Genomic DNA, 19,632 nt, shown 5'->3' on the forward strand with positions numbered 1-19,632 from the left:
TCGAGGCCGCGTTACTTGTTCGCTCTTCGGCTGCGGAGTTCAGCGGATCACAACCAACCGACCAACCGACATCCCCATTCAAGTCGTCAGGCTAGGTATGTATTAAGTGCGTGTCGTACGCAGAAGCGTCGCACTCCATAGTAGATCCAACAATCCATCAGTCCTTCTAAAGCTGCTTGGAAGTTCTCAGCAGCAAACCTATATCATTAAATTACGATTGGAGTGCACGGAGAATTTTCACATGATTGAGTGCTAAACGCAACGGGGACAGATGCGCGATGGCCATCATCATCATCATCGAGGCAGCAGAGCGACTCAGAGCCGTCGGGCCTCTGATGTTCTAATGTTCTGGCTTTTGGATGTGGCGCCGAAAGCCCAAGCCAGGCACATCGTCTCAGATTATGACGGCACCAATACACACAGGGCCCACTTGAAACACGCTGATAACCTAAGGGCTGTGCACACCCTCAACAGCCCCCATCGGCATGCAGGACCACAACCCACAGGTATATATGATTGTGTGAAGTAGAAGGGGGTGAAGAGCTTCACCCGCGTGTATGTATGTGTGTGTGCCGCACCTCTATAGCCTGGCCGTGCCTAGCTTTCCCGGTGATGGTTCAGTGCACGCGCGTCGATATCGTTCTCTTCCCCCACACACACCCGCCCGCCATCTACCTCCCCCCCAACATCCTTATCGCTATTAGTGATGTGTGCCAATCCGCCAGGGGTGAAACCCCCAATATGCACATCACAACACACCACACGGTGTGAATTCATGTAAACTGCACAGGAAATGTGAACTAAACATAATAGGTTGACAAACTCCCAATTTTAGCTTCGCAATAAAGAGAAATGAAATTAAGGAGATATGACCAAGCTCCAGCTTGTTCTGATGAAAATGCTGATCAATACAATAACCTCCTAGCCTCAAGCGGACTTGGGTGCGCACGAGCAGATCGCGACAGGCTCGTCCGATCCAACCGCATAAGTGGCCGTAATCAGATTGCACGGGTCGTACTTCTTCTTCACTGCCAATAAATTGCTGTAATTCGAGAAGAACCGGGTCTTCCAGTCCTGAATGTCATTGTACGAACCCCATGACGTAAACTCGTTGCTGTACGACGTCGGAGAGATGCCGTACAGCAAGGGCAAATACGGCTCCAAGCTCTCCACTCGTAACCGATCGTCATTTGGATTGAACCAATGTGTGCCAAACAAAACCTGCGATGAACAGATAGACAACTATGTGTACGTGTGTGTATGTATGTATGTATATGTGAGTTTAGGTACATACACAAGGGGGATAATTGAAAGCACCATGCCTCGATTTTGCTCTAAAGAAATATTTCGAGTTGTAGGAGCGGCGCGGCAACAGCGGCGAGGGGGCCCATCTTAGGGACGCGGAAACAGGCCGATGCCGATAGCAGATATATGTACGTACACACACATACATACAGAAATACATACATACATACATTGTTCCTGAAATGCATGTCTGGTGCGTATCTGCGTGGAAGTTTCTTTTAGTAAATGGGTGTGGGGTGTACGACATGCATACTACTTGGTTTACGGCCAACACGTGCGTTTTTCGGAATGAAGAAGGAAAAAATGAGGACGGGATAAGGAAATTGGCATCAAGATGAAAAGGAACGTAAGGAAAAACGCCCACCCAGCTGCTGCATGGGTCCCCTTTATAAAACGAAAAAGATGCAATGGGGCTGTGTGTCCAGCACTACCTGCGCTTCCGAAACCTCAGCCATCCCCTCCTCCTCATGCCGTACCTCGTACATCGCGTACCGCATGCCGTCCGGCACCGAGCCAATTCCCGCCTTTTCTGGGACAGCCCCTCCAAACACGAACCACAGCCACATGTACGGATTGGTCGTTGCAATAACCGACGCGACGCTATCTAGAGTGTCCTGATCAGGCGGAAGGAAGCCACTGGTGATGTACTTGCGACCCCAAATTTCAGTCTCTGCTGGGTACATATTCAAAGCCATCTCAGCAAGATTGCTGAAGAACTGAGGCTCCGCCACGGCACTTCGGAATGGTGAGGCCAGCAGCGGCGCCAGCTTCGCGCTCAGGTCGTCATAGTCAGTACCAGTATAAACGAACTTGACGCGGGCGCGTCCAGAGTCCAGGTTGATAGTACCAGAGAGTTGGCGCGGCATCTCGTTAAACCATGTAGTATTGAGGAAGAAGTTGGTCAGCAAATTGCCAGAGGTGACGAAAGGGCTGTTTATGACAAACTCCGCATCAAGCATGATAATTACTGGGGGCGCGGGGTAGGTCTGGGCCTTGAAGGAAACGGCAATGCCAAAGCTGTTCTGGCCGGCGCCGAGATAAGCGTTAAAGAGGTCGGCATAACGGGTGCGGTTGAGCGTGATGATGGTGCCGTTGAAGAGGGCGAAGCGAATTTCCAAAATGCTGTCGATGCCAAGACCGTACTGTCGGGAGAGCAGGCCATGGCATCCGCCGGCGAGGCAGCCGGCCGGGCAGACCGTTTTCGACTGGCCGCCAACGTACATGCGGTTGTGCGGTACCAAGGCCGTGTAAACGATTTCATGGTTGGCACCGGCGCCAAAGGAAATCGTCTGTGATGAGGCATCGTAGGACGTCCAATTGAGGCGTTCTGTCTTAATGAGCATCACGCCGCGACCGGAGCTCCTGCCGTTAAAGTCATGGCCAGAGCACCGCACAACAACGCGAATGCGGGTCTTGGACGCAAAGTACAAGGCGGAACGCAAGTCCGCCTCCGACCCCGGAACCACGATGAGCCCGGGGAAGTCGCTTTTCAGGAAGTTCATCGCTGTTGCTTCGCTAAGGAAAATGTTCGGTTCTGCGTCAGGCGTGTAAACCGTTGTGCTATTGCTTAGCGTCGAAATCCAAGCGCGAATACGTGCGGCCGACGGCCAGCAGGAGCCTGGAGCCGAAATGCAGAAGCCTGTGGCTGCATCCGCTGATCGCAGAGCTCCAGCAATGCAAAAGATCAGCGCAAAGCGACAAAGCCGGCACTGTCGAGTGGGTTTAAAATAACGTCCACGAGAGCTATCCATGGTTCAAAAAAGCCAACGCAACAAGCTTGATCTTTGCGACAAACAAAGTGACTAGTAACTTCTGCATAAACCTCTACCCGAAGCTACGTTGAAGACTGGTAGAAGCTTGGGCACAGATATTTTCAAATTAGATGCCAATCTGCAGATCGAAGCCAGCCTGATAATGCATATACCGATGCCAACAACCTTCGTTATGTATTCGAGGTTCCGCGGTTGTAGGTCAGCGGTACGGCATTTGCCAACGGATGGAACGTCGCTTTTGTGTTGTCAACATCCCATGCACACATATGCCAGCATACCCATTTCTACATTATAATTGTGAATATTCTACATTGATTATACTTGGCGCAGTCACACCCCTCTGTGTGGTGAACCCCCCGGGATCCTAGGATTCCGGTGGCCTCCGTGGTGTTCAAGACGGGATCCTCCGTGGTGTGCAAGACAGCATTGTAGCTAGGGCTTCGCCTCAACCCCCTCACCCTTTCCACATCTTCAAAATCAGACCAAACGGCCACTAATACCTAGCTTTCTACTTCCAAATGCGTATCCCTTGACGGCCATTGCCTTCCTGCCTCCCCAATTTTCGTCGTCTTATCCAGCGGGAGCCGTTGGACGAATCTATTCCATGCGCGCGAGATTCCTAATCCTGAATATATTATGTACTGGTCCTGGTATTCCTATAACCTGTATTGGTCTCTCTACAGCCAGATGCAACTCTCTCCCGTGGCTAGCCGGTCATTTCGAGTGGACCGTTGGTGTCGCAATATCCTGATGTTAGTCTCCATTCGTCCCCAATAGCTATCCACATACAAACTCATTCACAAACTTTAATGGATTTTGCATATCAATTTGTTGTTTGTAACGTTACCCTCTGGTTGCGGATGCTTCAACACCACGGTACTCGCAAGCGTTCCGCTCGCGGCAAACCTTTCATGATTAATCCTAAATAACGAAATAGAGCCTAAATAATTGTTTAGCTTGTGTATATTTAAGCTAGGAGCCTTTGTAATGCTGTTGGCGGGCGGCAGACGAGCATCTCAAATGGCAACTTCGGTTGGGTTCCTTCTTACAAATTCCACTCGCCAAGCTGGTAGGAGGTAGGGCATTAGATCTGGACTGCGAATGCATGGCAAACGCTTGTCAATTTGGTGGAGTCGATTCGTCTTCGATATTCTGTGCCATATAATGCAAGTGTCCATAATAATCTATAACGAAATGGCAAGAAAAGTAAAATAGAAAATTTTGTGGCATACCGTGCGAAGTGTAACTGTACGATGCTCGAAACCTCTGTCGTTTCAGCAGAGCCTTCATTGAACCTCTTTAAGGAATTATCCGACCACATACTTTTAAACGGCTACGCCTGTATACGAAACCAGAGACTGAGGCTTTCGATTTCGCCATCCGTTGGCCACAACAAGCGTGACGGAAAATGGTGGCGCCGCAGGTCTCGCCCCAGCATGGCCCTCTGGCCATTCTCGTAATTGCAGCCAGTATAACAATGCTAGCGGGCACAGGGCATGGAGCTTTCTGCCAACCAAACAGCGGCACTTGCTGGCCAGACAGGGCGGCACTCAGCACATGGATTTCCAGGCTGTCCGGCGCCACAAATGTTTACCAATGGGACAGGACTCCTGACAAGTTTCTCAGTGCTGCCGCAACGGCGAATGCCTTGAAAACCAACTTCCCCGGCATCATCGTTGCGCCGGTGTCGGAAAACGACCTGAGCTCTTCTTTGCAGTTCGCATACAACTACAAAATTCGTGTGGTTACCAGGTGCTCTGGACAGGACTACAATGGCCGGAGCAACGGCCGCGGAGTGATGATGATTAGGATGGAAAAATTTAACTATGTGGAATACAACCCGGACGACGAGACCGTCACCTTTGGTGCAGGTGCCACACAGGAAATGGTTTATGCCGTTGTGGCTGACGTGAACCGCGTCTTTGTCGGCGGTCTGTCGACATCCATTTGCCCAGCAGGTTGCCTTGCAGGAGGCTGCTATGGCCCGCTGAGCCGTCTGCGCGGCCTCGGTATCGACAACATTCTTCAAATTAGATTCATGCTCTACAACGGCACCATCCTCACGCTCAGTCGCACCCGCTACGCCGACCTCTTCCATGCGTACCTCGGCGCCGGCCAGAACAGCTTCGGCGTCGCCATCTCCTTCACAGCTCGAACCTTCCCGGCTCCTCGTCAAATCCTGCAGCTCGAAGTCCAATTGGACCTAATCAACCCCGCGCTGGGTGGCGCGACGTATCCCAATTTGTTCTCGGATTACATATTCAACGTGCGTTGGTTCAACAGCCTGCCCAACGAGCTCTCCGGAACTATCCTCGTCAGCGGCAATTCTGTCCACATCCGGTTCTTCTATGCCGGGGAGGATTATGTTGGCGCCTTCAATTCGCTGCAACCCATGCTCAACTCGCCATACCGTACCAGTGTTACGCCGATTACCAATTACTCAAGCATTCTGGAGATGGTGCGCGAGACGCAGCCAGCCAGCGCGGAGATCTGGTCACGTACATTCATCGCGAACACATTCGTAGCGCCTAGACAGGACATCCTGAATAATGCTTCCCGTATTATCGGCGAGTCTCAGCCATCCATGTGGCTTTGGTTTATGTTTGGCGGCGCAGTTCAAGCCAGCAGTACTGGGTCAGTGCCTGCGGGAATGCGAGGCGCGATGTACGAAGTTCTGTTTGCTGACAAATGGTTTGACCCTGCCGAGGACGAGCCGCGAATGGACTACATCAATTCGGCCTACCTACCGACGTTGTATGCCTTCGGTAGCTCTTCTTACAATAACGAGTATACGACCTGGGGCAACAGATTCAACACCCTGAATGACTGGAAGTCTCGTTTCTTCAACGACTACAACCGTCTAGTGGGCGTCAAGAGCAAATACGATCCGTGCAATTTGTTTACAGTTCGGTTCGGAGTGGCATCGGATCTTCCAACGGCCACATGTTGATAAGGAGGTCATCTACGTATTGGACTGTGGATAAGCGCGGGATGTGAGACTTATATCACAAGATAAGATCTACAAAATAGGGAATTTGAGACCGGTTACAGGAATATGTTCAATATGTTCAATATCTGAAAAAGAAGGTGATCATTCTTCGGGCGAATGGTTTGGTGATTACGGATACACGAATGAGCCAGATGGATAAGTGGATGGAAATTTACGCTATCAAATGCTTGAGAGCACCGAGAGGCTGCATTGATTTTGTGCGACACCGTGGCAGACGGGGCCATGAGCCCCCGTTATTTGAGGGGGCCCCGTCCTCACGCCCCCGAGCCCGCGCAACACCACCACCACCACCATCACCACCACCAACCCCACCACCGACACCACCGACACCACCACCACGCTGCTAGTAGCACTTCTCCACATGCCTCGTACAGGTCAGCGCAACCTTAGGACACATTCAGATCAATCCATCGATCTGTCTGCTTGCCTGTCTGTCTGTCTGTCTGTCTGTCTGTCCATCCGCCTGTGGAAACGAAACTTATCATTTTCTATCGCACCTTGCACTTGTTTGGAAATACGAATATGGCCCCATAGCTCGACATAACATAACATAAAAAAAGTTATATAACGCAGCCGAGCATAGCTTCGTTGGTCCGCACGCAAAGAGCGTTTGCATTCTATACATGCAGCAGCACTGGCCGTCACCGGCTAAATCGTTCGTTGTAAGTTCGGCCGGGCAAAAAACCTTTTTCCCCGTCCTCTCCGCCGCCTCCAACATCGGGTAGATTTCTTAGGATTGGAACGCGCGCGCGTGTGTGTGTGTGTGCATGCGCTCGTGCATGCGCTCGTCTTGTCTTGCATGCTTGCGACTTGACATCAGCTTGCTGGGGAACTGCATGCTGAAGCTGTAGGTGCCGTACGCTGTAGATGTTCCTGTTGGATGTTCGGAGCATCGGAGCAGGGGCGTCTAGTAGGGGCGCCTAGGGGGCCTAGGCTTCATACATCAATTTATGAAGCCTACACCCGCGGCTGCGTGTTGCACCTCTTGCATCTTCTTTGCTGCAGGGAAACAAACCCTAAGTATATTTTGATGACGCGTCATAGTGTCTCATCCTTAGAGCTGCATGGCTGCAGCTGCTTCTGGTTAATAAAATATATCCGTCTAAGGTGTCGTTGATAGATAATTAACCCGGTCCTGGCATTATCGAAACATTTAATGATGGTTCGTGTCGTACATCCTTGTCGTACATCGGTTAACCATCACCAGCATGATGTACATCCAACATTTTGGACAGTCTGTCTGCGTATATCTAATATATATGACGGTGATTGCGCGCGCGTGTTCTATCTAGCGCCATGTATGATGCGTCTTATGTATATAGATAGCGGCCTGCTGTGTGTTTCTACTCGTGTGTTTCTGCCCGGGAGAGGGGTCTCGCAGGCGTGGCTTGGTGGCCGTGGCTAAGAGGCACCACCGTATGTGGCAGGGGGCACAGAGCGGCGCTACACGCTGCTGCGCCACGACGACGTTTCTGCGATTCCTTTCGGGGTCGTGCTGCGTTAGGAACAATTTTAAGAACTCTTCAATTTTATGATGATGATGATGATAATGGTCATGATGATATGGTAGTGGTGGCAGTGATGGTACACAGGTACGATACAGCAGCAGCTACTAAATTGGAACTTAGCAGCAAAGCTACTAAATTGAAACAATAGCGACAAACCGTCGCTATTGTTTTCAAATCTTGCGTGTGTCGTGCGTCGACGCGTGTGCGACAACGACGTGTACGGCAGATTAGGGCAGTGCTAGGGAAGGTGGAACGCCGCTCTTCTCCCATCCAGCGATCCAGCAACCTGAGCAACGCCAAGGCTGTTCCTTGCCATGGTGCATGTTATGGATTCCGGGATAGGGCGATAAAGAAGCCCGGTGATTAACCGGCTGCATGATTGTGAGAAACGGGGGGAATGGATGGGAAGGGGAAACTGGATCCTCGGTGACCAACCTCCTCGCCTTCCAAGCTTGCCTTCCCTTGAAGGGACATCATACTGATCATGTATGCATGTGTGTATGCGTGTGTGTATGTATGTGTGTATGCATGTGTGTATATATGTGTGTATGCATGTGTGTATGTATGTGTGTGTATTGTATATCAGCTGGAGATGGCATAGGATTGCTGCGCTGCGTCTGCTCTCGAATGAGGAATGCATGGCTTGGTTGGCGGCATAAATGCAATGGACAGTAATCTCAATTATACTTAATGGATTGCCGTACAGAGATACATTACGGAAATCCGTCCTTGCGAAATTAGTAGTATGCGTGATGCTCGCAGCGTTTTACCGCTGTTGTATTTTTTGGTGGAATGGGTCTCCCTGTTTTGTGTATTGTACAGCCTCAAGTTGAAGGCTGTACAATGTCGTACTCCAGGTCCAGAGGGTTCTTGGCCGTGTTTTTTCCCATCGACATGTTGGCCAGGTCCTTCCTAGTGTTCGTTCGGCCTGTAAGTGGGTGTGGGGTGGGGGAGGCAGACCCTTGGTGACTTGAACCCTCCGAAGATCTATCCACTCGCTAATTTAAGAAACTAGATCTGTCCTCCTGCTCCTCCTCCTCGTCGTCCTCCATTTGCCCCCCTCCCCTATCCTAAATGTTCTTTCGTCGCCGTCCGTGCGCTACATTGACTGTTACACACGTACAGCCTGACAGATATAAAATATGCAAGTACTTGTGGGAATGTAAACACAGAGATCCTTACCTAATGTTTTTTCGCACCGCTATCGGTTTCCTGCTGCTGCCAATGGCGGCCTGTAATGATGTTGCAGCTGCAGCGCCACACGTGCGTGAGTACGTGCTGCTGCTGCTACTGCAGTAGCTGTTTGTCATGCGGTGGTACGGCAACTCACTATGCCGTACACCAAATACCTCATGGTACCCGCCGTCCCCATATGTCTCTGTTGCGACCTCTGCGTCCAGGCGCCCGCTGTAGGAGGGATGTGTCGCTGGCAGCCGTAGCGCAGTCGTAGCGCTGCCGCGGTATAGCTGCTGCTGCTGCTGCGCCGCCTCCGCCGCCACAGCAGCATCAGGAACAACATCAGCAGCAACACCTACACCGTCTTCCTGAACAATATTATTACATACATACATTTACATCTATGTGCCGAAATCGCCGACCACAAAAGCGAGCATATACCAATATTAAAAGCTGTTCAATGTATTGTTGTTAAAAGTTGTTCGATGTTAAAAGTTGGTCTCCTTTGATACTGCAGATAACGCAGGACCGCGTACGGATCGAAGGGGAGACGCCCTGGACCCATCGACTAAGACGCCAACGAGCCCCAACACTATGTAGATCATAGACAGACCCCTTGACTATCAACCGTATACCTGCCGCAGCACTTCTACAGTAACTGTATATCAATAAGTAAGTGCCTGTCGACATGATACCCCCAAACGAACAACCGATTTACAACAGAATCAACCGCCTTTCGGCATTCGGAAAAGCAAGCGCCTCCCATTCTCCCTTCATCATTTTCTGGCTGCTGTGTGTAGCAGCTGCTTTCTTCACCCCTTTTTTTCCGGTGTCAGATTGTCGTACAGCCCTGTCAGGTTGTCACAGCAGCCGCAGTAGCAGCAGCAGCAGCCATATGAAAGTGTGTGAGCGCGCTACAGCCTAGCCACCTTGTCGTACGGGAGGACGATGATGTCGCCTCAGCGGTGTCGCCCTGGGCTCGGACCCGGGAAAAGAAAGAGCTTTCGCAAAAGCGAAAAAAAGCTTTTCCTGCGAAGCCCTCTCCCTCTCCCTCCCTCCCTCGCTCCCTCCCTCGCTCCCTCCCCTTGCATTTCTCTATCCCCCTCTCTCTTCCTCTATCTCCCTCTCTCTTCACCCCTTGGGAATCCCCTACAGGCTCAACTATCTCCTCTCTTGCGCCTGGGAACCAGTCCTTCTCTGTCTCTTCTTCCCCCTTTCGTGGCGTTTGAATTTTTCGTTCGTGTTTTGAAACCCAAACACGCAAACCAGTTTTAAATTTCTCATGAAGGAAATTCCAAAAAACCCAAATCCGAAAATCCAACTTTCGGCTGGATTGGCAAGAAATGGTCAGAACAGAAAGTGAAAAAAGAAAAAAGAGAAAAGAAGAAAGTGAATCGTAAAGCGGACATGCAAATGATGTAAAAAATAAAAAAAATCCAGAGCGAAAGCAAGCAGGAAGAACCAGCTGCATCCGCCCGACTTCCCCTGCTCCATCAAAGCCCGTGTGCGCGGAGGTGCGACAGGAAGGGGTCCCGACCTCCGGTTTTGCCGTACATCATCCTGGCGTCGTACGGACGGTCCTTCCCCCCCCTGGCCCTCCGCATCTGGGTATCCAAATCAGGCAACTTATGCTCTTGACGCCATTCCTGGAGAGAAGGTGAATTTGAGGCAGTCTTAGTGTATGCATGTATGTATGTGCTTGGGGAGGGGTAACGCAAGTGAGTTTAGAAGGGGTTTGGGGTTCCAAAGGAAATCACGTGTATGACTGAAGAGCGGACCGTGCCCGCAAACACCAACACAAACACACCAGATGAAAACCCTCCCACCATCCTCCCCCCCCACCACCATCCTTCCCCCCACCACCATCCTCCCCCCCCCACCATCCTCCCCCCCCACCACCATCCTTCCCCCCACCACCATCCTCCCCAAACCTCCCCAAACCTCCACTCGCCTTGATAGCCGACCTAAGTACGTTGTTTGGAAACAGCAACCGGGAGGTGAACTGTTGGTTGGTCATCGGTGAGGTGCGTTTCCCCGCAGTCAGCCACTTGCAGATGGCAGCTCGCTCGTACGTGAAGCCGTCAGACGCCACAACGGGCTCCACCATGACCTCCTGAGGCGCATCATCATCATCATCATCATCATCAGCAGCAGCAGCAGCAGCAGCAGCAGCAGCATGTGCGTGACGTGTCAGACACGCGTCGTGTGTGTTTTTAAGCAGGTGTTTGGGGGGGGACATTATTCATGTTGTTTTGATCTGGGTTTTCGCCATTTGGAGGTTTTTTTTGTTTTTCGGGGGGGATGTCTCCCCCCTAGCTTGTCACTCCCACTTCCCCCCTACCGTCTCTCTCTCTCTCTCTCACACACACACACACACACTCCCTCTCACACTCTTACACGCACACATACATACATACATACTTCCCCCCCACATATACACATACACACACACCTACCTGGGTGATGGGGCAAACAAACATGGGGGGCGGTCGCAGCTCGTGTCCGTCAGGTCCGACCAACACGCCGTACAGCACCCCGTGAGAAAGCGGGGTGCCCGGGTGCAGCAGCGCCGCCAGGTCGCCAAAACCGCGGGACGCCGCGAGTGCGTGTGGGGACGTGCCGCGACGGTCCAGTAGAGTTCGCGGGTCGCTGCTCCGGCGGTACTTCCCTGGAGTCCAGGACGCCACTTGCTCTTCCGTACTTAGAGAGGCCTTATGTGGGGGGGGATTAAAATGTGACGGAAAGGGGGAGCGTGGATGGTCGGAGTGGAGGGAGGGGTAGTAGCAGTAGTGGTAGTAGTAGATTTAAAGCAAAGCAGTGGAAGCAGCGGCCCTTCAGATTCCTCTTTAATGATTTATTTGCCTTTTGTCTTCAGTCCTCAACAACACAGCGGAGAGGAGGGGCTCATTTCGTAACCCGTTTCATCCCTGGGAGGCCAGGCACGTCGCTGCGCTGAGGCGCTTCGCCCTGAAGCGAACGAGGGATGATGATGATGATGATGATGATGGTGATGATGATGATGATGATGATGATGATGATGATGATGATGATGATGATGATGATGATGATGATGGTGATGATGATGATGGTGATGATGATGATGGTGATGATGATGATGATGATGATGATGATGGTGATGATGATGATGATGATGATGATGATGATGGTGATGATGATGGTGATGGTGATGGTGATGATGATGATGATGGTGATGATGATGGTGATGATGGTGATGATGATGGTGATGGCCTCCCTCGTCAATACCCGCATCAGTACTAATACAACGTCCATGGGCCCCTCGCCCCCCGCTTTTACGGACACACACCCTCACTTGTGTGTGTGTGTGTGTGTGTGTGCGGGTGTACTTGTAACTTGTAACTTGTAACTGTTAATCTTTTAACTTGTAACTGTTAATCTGTTTAATCTTTTATCTTTAATCTTGTAACTTGTAACTGTTAATCTTTCTCGAAAATCATCATCATTATCGCCTCCGCCACCCCACTGTGGCCGCCTGGCGCCTCCCGTGTACATCACCCTCGGTAGTTTGCACATGCATCTGACTGTCGTACACGGACGACTTACGTGAAATCGTAGCACCGCCGCCGCCACCTCGTAATGTCCCCTCATCGCGGCGACATGGAGGCAAGTCCATCCCGCGTTCGCTGGCATGAAGGCCTCCAAATTGTCAGCCGTGGCCTGGGCAGCGTACGGCGCACCAGCCGCCAGTAACAGTCGTACGACGGGTAACGAGTTGGCCGCTGCGGCGAAGTGAAGGGGCGTTAGGCCCGCTGCGTCGACGGCGCTTACGATCCTGAGCAGGCATGTTTGTGTATGTGTGGGGGGGGTGAGGTTGGGTATTTGTGGGATTGGACCGGGTTTGGCTTTGGCTTCGGAAGGGGTTGAATATTTGAAGGGTAACCGTCGTTAAAGGGCTTGTGGAGGACACTTCTCTCTCTCATGAATGAGCAAGTATATATATATATAATATTGGTGTGCCGATTTTTGTGCCAGATACGTGTGTGCGTGCGTGTGTGTATTTGTGTTTTGTGGTGCAATCTGTAAGTTGCGGAGGGCGGGCGTGGGGGGGAAGCTTAGCGGAGGGGAGCTGAGGGTGATGTTATGGTGGTGGCAGCCATGACGGCGCGCGGGTAGTGGGAGTGGGAATAGCTGCGACTAAAGCGACGGCAAGGAGAGTCGCCAGCACCGGGGCTGGCAAGACTTGTGGGGGAACTCGTGTATGTATGTATGTATGTATGTATGTATGTATGTATGTATGTATGTATGTATGTATGTATGTATGTATGTATGTATGTATGTATGTATGTATGTATGTATGTATGTATGTGTGTATGTATGTATGTATGTGTGTCAGCTCTTTCCCCGTTACCTGGAGACCATCGCCCCGACAAAGGCAGGAGGTTGTTGCTGTTGTTGCTGTTGTTGCTGTTGTTGCTGTTGTTGCTGTTGTTGCTGTTGTTGCTGTTGTTGTTGGCTTCCGCATGCCCACGTAGACACGGGAATCGGCAAAGACGATGACGAGGAGGGGGGAGGCACACGCACCCGGGGCGACGGCGGAGATGGCGATAGCGGCGGCAACGACAGCATCACCGCCGGCCCGGCACGATCGCCGCAACCGCCCTCCTGCACTGCCGGCACCTCCGCCGCCGCCGCCGCCGCCGCCGCATGTGGTGATGACGGAGGCGACGGGGACGCCGCCGCCTCTGCCCGCGCTGCGTCTTCTTGCGCCTCCGCCTTCGTCAGCAGCAGCCGTACACAGTCCTCACTTCCGGCTGCGGCTGCATGGTGCAGGGCAGTTCGCCCGTTCTTGTCCGTCTTGAGCAACTCCCCCCCCAAGCACCCCGTGTCGAGGAGAAGGCGAAGTGCGGCGGCATTGCCGTGTGCGGCCGCGCAGTGGGTGCACGTCTGGCCTCTGAGGCGTGCGGGTGCCGGGTTCACAAGGGGGGGAGCATGGGAGTTAGGCTGGGGTGAGAGGGCATTGACGACCATCTATTTAATTGTTATCTATTAATTAATTTTAATCAATATTAGTTGAATACATATTTATTTATTTACTTCATTTTTATTAATTAATAGATTTACATATTTATTTATTTATTTATTCGCACCGTTTATTGGGCATGTTCAGCAGCTCTGGTAGTGTCCCTACAGGCAGCTCCTGCTCGCCGTACAGCCGTAGCAGTAGCCGTAGCAGCCCGGCGCCATCGTCGTCAAAGCAGCCACCGCCGCCGCCGCCACCGCCGCCGCCGCCGCCACCCCGCAGCGCCGCGACTGCCGCCGGCCCCGCCTCCTTTTCCGCGACCGCGAGGTGCCATGCCGTACATCTGGCGGGATGACACTTGAAGACTGACACCAGCAGTGACTTGTTTTCCGCCACGTGGGCCGCAACCGTCTCTAACTGTCGTCCCGAAAGCGCGCGAATGAAAGATTCCACCAGCTTCTCACTGGGGGGGCTGCAGCGGCCTCCGCCCCCGCTGCCTCCACTGCCCCCCCCAGTAGCTTGGCCAAGGCTGTGCGAGGGAAGGTGGGGAATTTGGGAGGTGGGGAATTATATGCGAGGAAACAAGGAATGAACTGCCGGCAATGGGGACAGGGGGAGTTGAGGAATAATGAGGGGGGTTGTCGGAGCGTGTGGGGGGCCGGGCGGGGAGTGGCAGCGGAGGTGAGGAGGGGAGGCGGTTAGGTGCGTGGGCGGGCGCGGGGTTCCCGCGAATGATGATCATAAAAGAGGGATGTGGAGAAGATATCGGCGGCAAGGGCGAAGTGGGGAAGTTGCAAGCTGGGTGACCTTTGGCGGCCGCTATGTATCTTGAGGTTGGTTGGGGAGACGATGGTCAGGTAAGGCTTCGCGAAAAGTGATGTGGGCTGGAAACGGCTACTGAGTTAGTTCTAGCTGTAGGGTAAGGTGATCAAAGTTTCGCAGTTCTGCAGCCCCAAGGAATAAATACGGAATGACTATGTTTGGTGCGGCTTGCGTCTGTCCGTTTCGTCTTTCGCTGGGCCAAATCGTGCCAATACAGCATCGCTTACTTTTTAAACAGATAACGTAAGGTAAACACAAGAGAAATATGCATTGGTCGGAGGCAAGCGCAACGCACCGGCGTTTAAGCGGTGTCGACGGGCATGCAACGCAACAACCACCAATTCGTTTTTTCACATCCATTTCCGCAGGCGGATGGCCTTACCCGCTAAGGGCTGCTTTGCAAGCAGCTAACATGGCCTCCAGGGGTGTTGGCCTCTGGGCCTCTTGGAGGGTGTCGCCCGAAGGCCGGATGCTTATGATAACTCCGTAGTTTCACAGGTCGCCTCAAACTATCCCTCCTCTGAGACCCAAGCCAGATGAAGAAGACGGACACTTTCAAGGCGTCTCTGGTTGCCGGCGTGATCCAGTTTATGTCAAGCTTCTGTTCGTTTGTCTCGTCCAAAGTGGTGCAGGTGAATTGGAAAGAATGAGAACCGGAAGCCGCTCGGCTTGAGCTTTGTGACAGTACTCGAGTATCGGCATCGACCCCCGCTGCATTGTAGCTGCACAAAATGCGGCTTTACGATGTGGAAGATTCGCTGACGAAACAGTAAAGTTGTACGAATACGGCAGAAAGGGGAACGGGAGAAACCATAACGGAAGTAATCGTTTGGATAGCACGATGCCCAAGCGTTTGAATGCCACTTGTGTAGTTATGTACGAGTTGTGAGATGCTGCGTTCAATCGCACTTGTGTATCCCAACTGCTGTGTTACGGCGCCTTAAATTGTTATAATGGCTGGAGGTCTCTAGAACTGTTTCCTAAAAGTAATTTCAGGAGGAATGCGGGAGCGCAAGGTGAGAGGATGTCTTTGCACACAAGCAAGGCAAGGCGGAGGCCCGCTCTTCTAAATATAAGATTATGGACTTTTCCCCATCATCAATCCTTTCACGTCACATCTGCTTTCCACGCATGTGGAGCATGGCAGAAAGGATTTTGAACACACCATGCCCACCCCCCGTCCCCAACATCACTTGGTCCGTAGCTCTGGCTTATGTCGTCTTTCAACTTGCACAATCTTCCCAATCTCGAACAGCCAACCAACTGCCCAAAGCTGGCAGCCTTCACACCTGAAGCTCAGTCCTCAGGTCCCCAGGATGACGTCTGTAAGCCCAACATATGGAGGGCACCCACCTATCCTCCCACATATGAACAATTACACGTACGACGTTACGAACACACGAAGAAGCAGCGCACAGGCTTGTTGTCGTTTATGTTGCAAGAGCTCGTAAGGCAGCTCGTAAGGCCCGAAATTCCCCCGCCACCGACACTAGTAGGCCCTCGTCTCGCTCCCCCCTCTGATTTGCCTAGTCGGGGGAAACCTTTCTTCGCCCCGGCCCAAAGGCCCCGACAGCTGTGCCCCGATCACATCATCTTGTTTCCTTCTTAAGTCAGACATATGATACCAGGCCCCGAACGCGACATCCCCAAAACACACACACCTTCCTTCCCCCCACCGCAACACTTCAATCGCTCCGCCCTCCTTCACTCCGCTCTTTCTGCTGCCCTTAGCGCCTAGGCTACCTAGCTACGTAGCGAGCAGATCTATGGATTCCAAAGGGGCGGTCTAAGGAAATTCTTCAGCTTTAGTCTTTCCGACCTGATCGGCTCATTTGTTGCAACCATGGCGGGTCGGCAGGGGTTGTAAATGTGAATGTATGTATGTATGTGTACATTTTGTGTTTAGTGAATGATCTTTTCTGAATTAGCTCTTGGTTCCGTTCCCCAACCGCACGCGGTCCGGAGAGAGCACCCGACCCCCCTCTGCGCAATTTTGTACACATACACACATACATACATACATACATACATACATACATACATACATACATACATACATACATACATACATACATACATACATACGCACACTGCCCCGGCCGCCCGTATGTCTGTCGGAGAGGGGGTTGCACGTCATGCTACTCTCCCCGGCCCCTTTTCACGGTCCCTCCCTACACAAAACACACAAAACACACGCGCTCCGCACGCCCCGAAACCCTCCAAGGTGACGTACTACTATGACCCCGACATCGGCGACTTCTACTACGGTCAGGGGCACCCCATGAAGCCCCACAGAGTACGACTGGCGCACTGTCTCGTCACGCGGTACGACCTATGGCGGCATCTGGACGTGAGCGGGGGGGGGGGAGGGGGGAAATTGTGTATGTGTGTGTGGGGGAAGAGGCCGGACGGTGGGGGAGATGGGTATATGCGCAAGGGTCGTGTGTGGGGTGTTGTGGGGTTGTATATGTGTATGTGTATGTATTAATCCGCGCTCCTCACCCTTCCCTCCGTTTCTCCATGCTCGTCCTGTCATTAGATTGTACGGCCTCGTCCAGCACGGAAATGTGACTTGGTGGCGTTTCACTCCCCCGACTACGTGGACTTCCTCCGAGCAGTCAGCCCAGGGAACCAGGTAGAACCAGTGGGGGGGGCCCGAGGGGGGGAGACGGAGCTGCACGGACGTCTGTGTATATGTATGTGTGTCTGTGTTTTTTTGTATGTTTGTATATTTGGATCTGGGAAGTTGGCATACATTTAAAAATGTGTGTGTGTTTGCGTACATACACGGGTCCCCTGCACACACACACACACACACACACACACATACACACACATGTTTCTCTCCCCACCACTCCACGCACACGCGCGCACAGGAGGAGTTGTCCGCGGCTCTGAAGCAGTTCAGTGTGGCGGGGGACTGCCCCATATTCGACCGGATGTATCAGTACTGCCAGGTTGGATTTTGGGTGGGGGGGAGAGGGGAAAAGGCGGGAAAGGGGAAAAGGGGGGAAGGGGAAAAGGGGGGAAGGGGAAAAGGGGGGAGAGGGGAAAAGGCGGGAAAGGGGAAAAGGGGGGAAGGGGAAAAGGGGGGAAGGGGAAAAGGGGGGAGAGGGGAAAAGGCGGGAAGGGGAAACACGCGTGGGGTATTGGAGGGGGAGTCGAAAGAGGGGTGAAGCGGGAGGGGCCCCGTCTTCTCTCTAGAACTTGCACTTGCACACCATCTGGGTATTTTGTCTCATACGACAGGAGTGTCGATGTCGTACTTGCCGTACCTGTTGCTGTACAGATCTACGCGGGCGCCTCCATCGGCGCCGCCATGCAGCTCAACTACGGGCGGGCGGATATTGCCATTAACTGGTCGGGGGGAATGCACCACGCCAAGAAGGCCGAGGTAGGGAGCAAAACATACATACATACATACATACATACATACATACATACATACATACATATATACATGCATTGCATACATATATGTATGTATGTATATATATGTGTGTGTATATATATGTATGTATGCATTGCATATATACATATATGTATGTGTATATATATGTATATGTATATGTATGTGTGTGTATATATCAGGGTTCGACACCCCGTACGGGGCCCGTAAGTTTTTGGCCTTTTTTCGGTATCCCCGTCAGGGCCCGTAGGACTTTTCGGTGGCTCCCGTAAGGATTTTGGGGCGCGAAGCGCCCCGTACGGGGCCGCCCCCGGACCGGCCGAAGGCCGGTTACGGTGGCTCCCGTAAGGATTTTAAGGATTTATAAGAGGCCGTACGGGGCCCTGTAGGGGAGAGGACGGACCATATAAAGGCTTTCGCTGAGTCTGCCGTGTCCCCGAGTGTAATGGTTCAGGAGAAAATAACGAAAATAACGACTTACAGGGCAAAAAAAAGCAAAACGTCACTTTCCACAGCGTTTCAGCCAAGGACAGTGCCCCCGTAAAGGTTTTGCGGGGGTTACGGGGGCCCCCGTAAGGTTTTCGGCCGGTACAGGAGCCTGGTACGGGGGCCCCTCCGTAAGGAAAATTTGGGGGTACGGGGGAGCCCGCAAGTTTCAGGAAGGTCAGTGTCGAACCCTGGTATATATACATATACTAGTTTCCCGTCTTCTCCCCGTCCTTTCTCCCTCCGCCGTGCAGCCAACCCTCCGGCCAGAACCCCCACCCCAACAAACTCACACCTGGCGACGAATTTCTGATTGTGTATTGGGGCCCCACCCACCCCCCTTCCCACATGCCTTGACAGGCATCGGGTTTCTGTTATATCAATGATATCGTACTTGCCGTACTGGAGCTGCTCAAGGTGGTGCTGGTGTCCAAGGCTGGGTGGGGTAATGTGTTCACGTGTGTGTGTGTATGTACGATTAGGGGGCCTTGCTGTCGGCGGTCCCGTACGCGGGTTTAGGACCTGTACGCGTCTTAAGCTGTAGTACATATTGCAGTACGTCTTCATAGCCGCCTAACCGCTTTCCTCCTTTTGCCACACACCCTCCGGTACGGCTTAATGTACGACTGTACGGCAGGTGCATACTCGAGTTTTGTACGTGGATATTGACGTGCACCACGGCGACGGTGTGGAGGAAGCTTTCCTGACCTCGGGTGTGTTGTTGTTGTTGTTGTTGTTGTTGGTGGTGGTGGTGGTGGTGGTGGTGGTGGGGACTTGCCGCTGCTGCTGCTGCTGTTTGGTGAGGTATATTAAGATAATAATAATAATAATAATAATAATAATAATAATAATAATAATAATAATACAACCTTTGTCAACAGTCTAGTTCAAGTCTTGTTTTTCTTTCCTCTTCCGCCCGAGCTAACCATTGTCTTTCATGGGAGTATTGTGTCGTTGAATTTATTTGCGGAAACAACCAACCAAAGAATTACTCACCGGTATAGAATAGGAAACGTGTACACACATGTGTTCATGAAAGGGAATCCCGTCGTCGTACCTGCTTACAGTCAGCCCCCCTGCTTAAAACCTGCCGTACGGAGAAGGTTTCGTGTGTTTTACCCCCTCGCTCCATTTCCCCCCGGGGC

General features: G+C 52.2%; 5 protein-coding genes across 5 annotated transcripts; 2 read left to right on the top strand and 3 right to left on the bottom strand.

Moving 5' to 3' along the window:
• Positions 1–267: 267 nt before the first annotated feature.
• Positions 268–3,056, bottom strand: VOLCADRAFT_102791 (uncharacterized protein; the record flags this gene model as incomplete). The annotated part of the gene is made up of 2 exons (XM_002946128.1): positions 268–1,221; positions 1,782–3,056. 2 exons carry the CDS (start codon positions 3,054–3,056, stop codon positions 928–930), a joined length of 1,569 nt encoding a protein of 522 aa, XP_002946174.1. The 3' UTR covers positions 268–927.
• Positions 3,057–4,719: 1,663 nt separating this feature from the next.
• Positions 4,720–5,259, top strand: VOLCADRAFT_45801 (uncharacterized protein; the record flags this gene model as incomplete). Its single annotated transcript, XM_002945783.1, has 1 exon — positions 4,720–5,259. A coding segment is annotated over one exon (540 nt), but the record flags the coding sequence as incomplete, so codon positions are not given.
• A 5,466-nt stretch (positions 5,260–10,725) lies between these two features.
• On the bottom strand, positions 10,726–10,884 carry VOLCADRAFT_48981 (uncharacterized protein; the record flags this gene model as incomplete). Its single annotated transcript, XM_002946129.1, has 1 exon — positions 10,726–10,884. A coding segment is annotated over one exon (159 nt), but the record flags the coding sequence as incomplete, so codon positions are not given.
• An 808-nt stretch (positions 10,885–11,692) lies between these two features.
• VOLCADRAFT_115755 (uncharacterized protein) lies at positions 11,693–12,582 on the bottom strand (the record flags this gene model as incomplete). The annotated part of the gene is made up of 2 exons (XM_002946130.1): positions 11,693–12,024; positions 12,347–12,582. Coding segments are annotated over 2 exons (567 nt in total), but the record flags the coding sequence as incomplete, so codon positions are not given.
• A 4,198-nt stretch (positions 12,583–16,780) lies between these two features.
• On the top strand, positions 16,781–19,166 carry VOLCADRAFT_34088 (uncharacterized protein; the record flags this gene model as incomplete). The annotated part of the gene is made up of 6 exons (XM_002945784.1): positions 16,781–16,942; positions 17,132–17,227; positions 17,469–17,549; positions 17,882–17,986; positions 18,848–18,904; positions 19,125–19,166. Coding segments are annotated over 6 exons (543 nt in total), but the record flags the coding sequence as incomplete, so codon positions are not given.
• Between the last annotated feature and the right edge of the window lie 466 nt (positions 19,167–19,632).

This window comes from Volvox carteri, assembly GCF_000143455.1.
Source record: "Volvox carteri f. nagariensis unplaced genomic scaffold VOLCAscaffold_1, whole genome shotgun sequence".
Taxonomy (NCBI): Eukaryota; Viridiplantae; Chlorophyta; class Chlorophyceae; order Chlamydomonadales; family Volvocaceae; genus Volvox; species Volvox carteri.